Source organism: Mustela erminea, chromosome 18 (assembly GCF_009829155.1).
Source record: "Mustela erminea isolate mMusErm1 chromosome 18, mMusErm1.Pri, whole genome shotgun sequence".
NCBI lineage: Eukaryota > Metazoa > Chordata > Mammalia > Carnivora > Mustelidae > Mustela > Mustela erminea.
The window spans coordinates 23,529,748-23,538,482 of NC_045631.1; the positions used below are offsets into that span (position 1 = coordinate 23,529,748).

Below are 8,735 nucleotides of genomic sequence, written 5' to 3' on the forward strand. Positions count from 1 at the left end.
GATTTAAGTCACCACGCTGCCAACAGATGCTTTTATGATGCTTCCAAAATGTATGAGCAACCCAGTCCCAGAATCCCATGTGGAAGGACCATTTCCCGGAACCGGTTCTGGTCCTCGGTCCAAACCTATGCCAGTCAGGGTCCGAGTAAGGAACAGGTTACACTTAAATTTGTATGACCTGGGAATGGACTGATAAAGAGGTCATTTAGCAAGATGCAGGCTGAGTGTGGAGATACCAAAGCGGTGTTTTAGTACCCTGAGGCTAGAAACAGCGGGGGCACTGCCCCTAGAACCAAGGACCAAAGTTCAGGCAATGCCCCCCAGGAGAGAAATGAAAGCCATTGGATGAAGGCTGCATCCAAGCTGATGCCCAGGAGAGGCAGCAAAGAGATCGACTCCTCACCTTACTCTTCCCTCTCTCTCACACCCCGAGGGGCTCCCTAGTGCCCAAGCCCAGGCCGGACCCAAAAGACCCGCAGTCTCGCTGGGATGTAATCCACACAGGTCGGCTTCCTGGGCCAGAGAAGAGGATGGACAAGAATGGAATGTATGCCTGGAGGGAAAGTCTCATGCCGCTCTTACCAAGTGTTTGTGTCAAAGTTACGTAAGACTCGTAACATGTGTTGGAGTGCACACTCTTTTGATTTTCTCGGGAACAAATTGTGTAAGACTGGAATTATTAGTTTTTGGAATGCTTGAAGGAACTAGCTATTAAAGCCTTTGGAGCTGGAGGATGTTTTATGAGAGGATTTTCAATGACTGATTCCATTTTTCAGTAGTTTTAGAATTACTCTTTTTTTTTTTTCCATTTTTCTTTGGCAGTCTGGTAAGTTATATTTTTTTAGGAAACCGTCCATTTCATCTAAATTAAATTTATTGGCCTAAGGGTCTGATATTCCTTCTGGCGTGTAGGGGCTCTGTGGTAACACCTTCTTCCTTTGTCCTGCTAGGGTGACCTGTGCTTTTTGCATTTTTCCAAGGTCAGTCTCTGGAGAGCATTGTCCTAGCTCTTTATTCCTGTGCTTTTACCCTCACTGGACTTGTTTTGTTAGAGGGGAAAGGCCTCTAGACTAGAAAGCCAAGGGGAAAGTATTCCAGGCAGGTGCAGAATGTAAGCAGAGTCTGGGAGCCAGGAGGAAGCATGGGGAAAGGACACTCAGGCCAAGTGGCTTTCCAGGCAGTCTCCTGCAGTCCAAGGCCTTTCCCCCTCCCACTGGGGCCATGGGGGATCCCCTCACCAAGCTCTAGCTCAGCTACACGTTCCTTGCAGGGGAAAAGCAGGAGGCAGGCACAGAAGCAAAGAGCCCGCTCTGCTCTACCCTGCGATTCCCTTCCCGGAAACAGCTCTAGAAACCCCATGGTCCTTCCAGAAAACAAGGAGCCTGGACACATCAGTGGGCTTCAAACCATAGCCCCCTGGGCCTGAGTGGCAGAAGGGGGACACTAAGCCCTTGTCCTCAGAAGTTGGCTTTGATTCACCTCAAGTATGAGACCTCCACATAAAACCCCTCTGACAAAGCCTTCTGCGCTCAAGACAGCGGAGGAGGCCGTGGTGATCGTATGTAAACAGAGCAGCTTTCTCTTCTGGCACCATCACTCACTTCCCACAAGGCTCTGGGCTGGTGACTTCGGGTCCCCGCGCCTCAGCTTTTTTACTCGCGAATGGCCATGTGGGTAACGGGTTGCACCAGGTCCGGACCGAACACATCACCAGTGTAAAACCCTCACGCCACGCTCACTCTCTGGTTGTGCGGAAAGCAAGGCCACAGAACGACTCCTCGGATCACACCCGTGGCGAGTGGTGGCCCATCTGTGCTCCTGCTTCCGCTCTGTGGCCGGGGCAGCTGGAAGGAAACAGGGCCTACCCGGCTGCAGCCCACAGCTTCCTTCTTAAAATTCCTGGAAAACTCGGGTAGCCAACCTCCAGCTCAGCACATTCAGGAGCGCCCTGCATCTTAACTACACCATGACCCTGCCCAGGCAGACATCCCTCTGGGAGCTCCTACTCTCTCTGCTCCCTATAAAAGGCATGCAGAGCCTCCCTGCTGCAAAGAGGCCGAGACCGGCCCAGACACTCCCAGCTCTCATTCCCTGCTTCCCGCCGACATGAAGGTCTCTGCTACGCTTCTGTGCCTGCTGCTCATGGCCGCCGCCTTCAGTCCCCAGGTTCCTGCCCAGCCAGGTAAGCTCCCTTTTTTTTTGTTTGTTTTCTTCTCCTTCTAGCAAGCCCAAAGCTGAAATGCCCTCCTTCTGAGCCTATCCGAGCAGTGGGAGTCGTCCGAACATCACGTGCATGTCTAATTTTAAAAGATGGGAAGCCGAAGGCCAAGTTGAGGGCAGGAGAGACCCCACCCACCCACCTCCAGCCATTACAGAGCCAGAGGGAAACCTAAGCTGCACACTCCAAACCCAGGGCCTTTTCTCTGAGCCTGGCTGAGCTGCCCAAACTCTGTACCTAGAACACTAGAGCCTGGACCTGTCCCACCGGCCTGCCCCGGTCAGCAACGATGCGTTGCTACGATATTCCTGCTCTCCCCCTGTCTCAGGGCTCCGGGCAGGCACGATGGACCTGAGGTGGATCAGATCCATGTCGACCCCTTTCCCTTCCTTTCCTTTCCTTCCTTCCCTTACTTCTTTCTCTCCTCCTTTCCTCTCCTCTCCTTTTCTTTCCTTTCCCTATAGGCGCTTCCTGCTGCATTCAAGCTGATAAAAAACTAGCTTTTTCTCTGTGACCTTATTATTTCTAGATTCCCTCAGCTCCCTATTCACTTGCTGTTTCACATTTAACAATAAGAAGATCCCCCTGCGGAAGCTGGAGGGCTATCGAATCACCAGCAGCCACTGTCCCCGGGAGGCTGTCATGTAAGTAGAAAAACCCAGCTCACCCCCTCCCTGACCGCACCCCACCCCATGCCCATGCCCCCTGATCTGAAGTTCCACCCCAGAAGACAGTCCCATTTGGGATCCCATACTCAGGGGTTAAGATTTTACCAAACCATGATTGCATCATGAATGAGCCCAGAGAGGATGGGCTCCCAGTCTCCACGTTGCTTTGGCCGAGGCCAGGCCAGCTTCTCCAGGGCCTCGGAGAAAAGGGATGACCTCCAGGATCCCCTTCTTTGCACACCGCGAGTTCCTCCTGTCCCTGGGAGGATCCCTTTCCTGCAGCGGGTGGACCAGATGGGCTCAAGAGTCGAGTGAGGCATCTCTTGGGCAAAATCCTCATTTCCACCTAACCGTGAAGCCCTCCTTCGTCCACAGCTTCAGCACAAAACTGGCCAAGGCTATCTGTGCTGACCCAAAGGAGAAGTGGGTCCAGGATTATGTGAAACATCTCAATCAAAAATCTCATGTCCTGAGGACTTGAACTCTTCCAGTCACACTAAGACGCAGCCAAGTATGAGAAAACAGACGACTGTTTTTCCTCTTCCAGACTCCCCAGCTGGACCCTGGACTAATTTTACTATGGTTTCGAATAGGATGCTTTCTGTTTTGTGATGCCAAGAAATGTACTATGCCTTAAGTAATATCTAATGTTATTTGAATTGTTGCTGGTTTGGGGTTTATTTTGAATATTGGGGATTTTTTTTTTATATAAGCAAGGCCTTGAGCCAGTTGCTTCCTGTCTTAAGCCCTGGTTTTGTCCCTCGTAAGCTGCAGGCAGTGTGGCTGACTCCCGCCCAACTCCCCAGCCATTGCGTGTACCTACAAATCACAGAGATGAAGGGCTACTGCCATCCGGGGCGGGGAGGGCCTTGGGAATGTGAGGTTCAGCTAAATATGTTAGTACAGAAAGGAGAATGCCATTCCAAGGATTGTTGACTTTTTGCAGAAAATACATGGTGTTTAAAATCTCTTGTAGTGGTGTTTTCTTGGGGGGGGGGGGTAGCTTTCAACCAGTAGCGCTCCAAGGCGGGGTAGCAGGTGGCTGGCAGAGGGCGCGGGAGGAACAGGCTGTAGGACGGACCTTTTTGGTGGTTGGTGGCTGACCTGGGCTCATTTGCCTGCTGCAGAGGACCCAATCCTGCCGCCCAGCATGTTCTAGAACAATGACTCCAGCCCCTAACATCAGCTTCTAACTGGTCTCTGCCACCGTGTCTCCCCGCTCCAAGAGGTCCTTGAAGTGATCCAGACACCACACGCACCTGACCTTGAGGGGGAAAGTGAGATGACACAGTCCTAGTTAGCATCCACCCGGGAGGATGCCAGGGCACGGTCATAACAGAGATTCTTCTAGAAAAGGCCCAGGATGGAAAGGCAGGAAAGAGGGCCTGGAGTGAATATGCCCTATGGTCAGAGTTTGGCTTCCAGAACAGAAAAGGTAGAGTCCTTTAGAGAGGAAACTGGAGGTGTGGTTGTAGAGGAATTGCAGCAGCAAGGTGTGGAGTTTGGAGTCAGTCCTGAGACCGTCGGAGGGTGGAGGGCAGCAGCAGGCCAGGCAGAGTGGTCTGGGGCCGCGGGTCGGATGGAGTTAGCTAGGGGGAGCTGAGCACAGCTCACTGTTCCACAGTGGTCCCAGCGAGAGGGAAGAGGAGGAAGCAGGGCGGTCGTGGGGCGGCGCAGAAGGCAAGAGGCAGCTGAAGGACAGACCAGACCTGTGACACGTGCAATGTTGGGGAAAGGAGAGACGCCTCTTCTAGGACAGTACACGGCAACTTCTCCCACCAAAGCCACTGAGCTGGTCTTCTAAAGGGGGCCAATCCTGAGATTCTAGGCAATCAGCAAATCACATCTCCCGCTAGCTGTTCTCCCTGGGGGCACGTCGGAGTTTTTGGTTACCCCTTCATGAGGGTGGGGTCTCTGCTTCCCAGATGTTGGCAAACGGTTCTCCAGGTCTCCCCCGGGCTGCCTCCCTCCTGCATGTGAGCTGGGCTGGCATTTCTGTAAGACCTAGGATCCACTCAGGCCTGGACAAGAAGAGGTCAGCTGAACAACTTTGCAGGATCTGCCTGGTGGACAGAGTGTCCCCACCCCACCCCTGCACCCCTAATGCTGTGTCAGGCCATCACTGGGCAACTTGGGACACAAGAGAGCTTTCCGGTCCCAGAGACAGGAGTCCTGGGCTCTAACACCAGATCTGACTAGCTCTGTGTCCTCAGGCCCATCTTTGTCCCTCACCAACTGTCAGGCACCTCATCTATGAAATAGGGCCAGCAACATCTTACAGATGGTTGACCTCACAAGGTCCCCTCCAGCTACAGCAGCTGTGGCTTCTGGAACCCCAACCCTGAGTTCCCACTTTCTGATTCACCGTGCCCTCTGCTGCTGTCAGGGGAAGCCGAGAATCTTTATCATGGCCCTGACCAAGCGTTCATTCCCACCCAGCCCGCAAAAGACAAAGCCAGTCAGCTGAGACGTGTAAGCCATTTATTGGTTCTCGGGAACAAGAAGTCAGGTTTTTTTTGGCATCAGTACCAACATATCTCCCATCCCCCCGTGGCCACCAGCCCCTTGGCCCCATCTTCTCACTGCCAGTCAAGTTTATACCCTGAAATCCCTGTGGGATCCAAAAAGCCCAGGGAAGCATGGATTGAAGATTCTGGCATTTAAATGTATAAAGTGCAACAACATAGCTTATCAGGACTGAGCAGACCCCCTGTGACCCGGCAAAGCTGGGCAGAAGAACCGGGGTGGGGTGTGGGGCTGGGGAGACAGGGGAAGTCATGCCATCTTCAGAGTCCAGGGTGGAAAGAAACCCTCTCACGTTCGCTTCACCCAGCACGGTTTTGCAGTTTTTAAATAACGCTTAACCCATGCGGCTGAGTCTGAGACACACGTCTCTCGGCCGCCCTTCAGCTTGATTCTGTGGGCAAAGAACAGAGGGGGAGCTGGGTCACATGATTTGCCCCTGGGCTGCCACACACATTCCCAACCCCCTCCCCCCAGCCCTGAGGATGCCCCTTGTTCTGGGTCTGTAAAATGAAGAACAAGCTGCTTGTTCTGGGTCTGTAAAATGAAGGCACTGCAGGAGACCTGGGGGGCGCATGGGAGGGATAGGCTGGGAGGAACACCCAAGCTTCAGGGAGAGTTTATTAAATTGAATTTCTCCCTTTTCTGGAGAGTGTGATTCATTGTATTCAGGTAGGGTAAAGGCTGCAGACACTCAGGATTAGCTAGTATGGAAATTTCCCTCCTAGAATATCTCCGAGGGCCCTCGATCCATCTTTCCATGTGTCTGTGTCCATCTGGAACCCTCACTCGTTGCTTTAGATTCACTGTGAGTGTGCGTGTGTGTGTGTGTGTATTTATTTTCTGACCTGCCCACCCCTTTAACTTGGCGACTGTCCAACCAAACTATAGACCAATTCTAACTTTAATTATCTGGGTGACCGCAGACAAATCTATTTCCCTGAACTTCGGTGTTCATGATAATGTAAAAGGGTGCCCCCCGAGGGCTAGCCAAGGTAATACACACGAATGCTTTATGGATAGGAACAGTAGGGGTAAGCCACCTCCCTCTAACTTTGTAATGACCCTGTGACCCAGCTTTCATCTTTACTCCACTTCACAGATAAGGAGTGCAGAGGAGTACCCAGATAATGAGGTGCTGAAGAATCACCTGCCCAAGGTCACCCAACACTCGGGGTTGGCAAATCTGGAAGCAGAAACTAATTGTGACCCCCTCGTTTTCCCACTGCACAGTAATTCCTAGACCCTTTAAGCCATTTCTTCTTCTGGGCATGAAATATTAAGATATAATACTCAGCTCCCTGGGGTTCCGAGAAACTAAAGTTATTGCAGTAGCATGGGGCAGGGGAGACGGTAGGTATCTTTCCTGGCACCTGCTACGAGGCGCCGCGCCCCCGCTAGCGCCCATGCTGGGCTCTGCACCCAGATTTTGGCGGCTTCTCTCCAGGTTTAGAAACCTGAACCTGGTGGAACAGCGCCATCTAGCGTCTGCCTTTCTAATTCCAGGAGGGTTGGTTGCTCTCTGGAGGGGGGAGTCACGCTGACACAGTAGGAGCACTCACATTAGACCCTTGTGGAAGCAGGAGGAGCTGGTGGGTTTGTAACACTGGATTATATGCTGGGGAATCCTTTTCTCCACAAAGACGAAGCAACAGTTGGAGGATGACACATGTACTGGAAGAGAAGCACAAAAATGTTTTGCGTCTGTTTCTTAATGTGGACTTCATCCTCTCATCCCAGTGGTTTAAAAAAAAAAAAAAAAAAATCCCTTTCAGGGACAGACCCAGGCTTGGGGACCACGCACCGCCCAGTGGCTGTGTTATCCATAACCTAGTTCTGTATGTAGGCAGAGGGTCAGAACACGGGTTCAGATCCCAAGCTCCCCACAAACCAGTTGTGTGGTCTTCAACAGGATGAGCCCTCGCCCGGGCCCCAGACTTCCTGCCTGTCAAATAAGACTCTTTAAACTGATTTCTAAAGGTGCTTCCAGTTCTGATGTCCCACTATGAGTGCATGGTTCTAGTCCAATATTTGGGTTCGAGAGCTCTGGACTCCACACTCTGCGGGGCCCAGTGAGTGTGGTGCATGTGGGGGCAACTGTGGTTGGTGGCTTTGGGTCCAGATTAGGAACTGCTCAAGGAGTTCCAACTGATGGAAGGACAAGGAAAGAGCTTCCAGGAACTAACAGGCTTCCTACCCTCTCTAGAATGGTCTCTACCCAGGCCTGTAGCTCTGTTCGGGTCTCCCACCCCCACTGTGCGGGTTTGCACTCTCTCCCCCACACCCCACCCCCAAGAGACTCGAATTTCAATCCTGATTCCTTCCTCCTAGTTTTATTGTTTGCACAATGTCTTACAGGTGCCTGGAATTAGGTCCGTCTTCTCTAGAGCGCCCTGAGGTCCAGCATTGTCAGTCCCATTTTACCAACAAGGAATGCCCAGTTGGAGAGGCAGTCACTGGCCCAACACTTGCCCGACAGTGATGAGCACACTGCTCCAGTCCCAGTCCTGACATGAGGCTCTCCTTGTTACATGCCACCGGGTAGAGGCAAGACCCAGTCCTTCCTGTGCACCTCGAGCCTCCCAAGTTGTCCTAAAGGGCCTCGGAGTTCCTTGGACGAGGCAGGGCCCCCTTTTGCTCCTGAGCTGAGCCAGCAGCTCAGACGTTATGCTCACCAGACACCTGCTCCCACCGGCCTCTGTCCGCACCCCATCCACATCCTCCATTCACCCTCTTTAGGAGAAATTCTTCCCAGAGGAGGAGAGACAAAGGCACTGAGTTCAGGGCGACCCCTGCTCGCAAGCCCAGAGTGCCTGCCTGGGTGTCTGTCCCCACCCCCACCCCCCTCACTCCCCCAGAGGAGCAAAGTGACTCCATCCACACTCACTGCTCCTGCCGTCCGCATCCGGAAGCCACAGCCCAGCCAGCAGCAGGCACGCCAGGGCCATGGTGACCAGCTTCATCCTGCAGAGTGGGGGTCAGACCTCTTTGCAGTGGTCCCGATGTGTCTAGAGAAGCTAATACCGATCCCGTAGGGCCCGGAGCTTTTATTAGAAGACCTGAGTGGGGTTTCCCAGGCCCTGATGCAGAGGTGGGGAAGTCACAGGGAGGAGAGATACTTACTCACGCCCGATGACCACATGGAACACTCCTTCCCCCACCTTTCCTGGGTGGTGTGAGAGAGATGGGGAAACTTCTCCGAGTGCGGGAGCAGATAAGGATCTTGAGAAAATGAGTAGGAGTTGTCCCACCTGAGTGGGAAGCAGAGAGAAGTAAGGGACAGGAAGTCGCCTGTGGCTTCTCTGACCCCACGTGTTTCCCTCCTG

General features: G+C 52.9%; 2 protein-coding genes across 2 annotated transcripts; one reads left to right on the forward strand and one right to left on the reverse strand.

Moving 5' to 3' along the window:
• The first annotated feature begins 1,928 nt into the window (after positions 1–1,928).
• LOC116578247 (C-C motif chemokine 13-like) lies at positions 1,929–3,850 on the forward strand. The gene is made up of 3 exons (XM_032322338.1): positions 1,929–2,182; positions 2,748–2,862; positions 3,262–3,850. Exons 1-3 carry the CDS (start codon positions 2,107–2,109, stop codon positions 3,365–3,367), a joined length of 297 nt encoding a protein of 98 aa, XP_032178229.1. The 5' UTR covers positions 1,929–2,106; the 3' UTR covers positions 3,368–3,850.
• Positions 3,851–5,386: 1,536 nt separating this feature from the next.
• On the reverse strand, positions 5,387–8,410 carry CCL1 (C-C motif chemokine ligand 1). Its single transcript, XM_032322890.1, has 3 exons — positions 8,297–8,410; positions 6,972–7,083; positions 5,387–5,803 (listed from the first exon to the last, which is right to left on the reverse strand). Exons 1-3 carry the CDS (start codon positions 8,370–8,372, stop codon positions 5,701–5,703), a joined length of 291 nt encoding a protein of 96 aa, XP_032178781.1. The 5' UTR covers positions 8,373–8,410; the 3' UTR covers positions 5,387–5,700.
• Between the last annotated feature and the right edge of the window lie 325 nt (positions 8,411–8,735).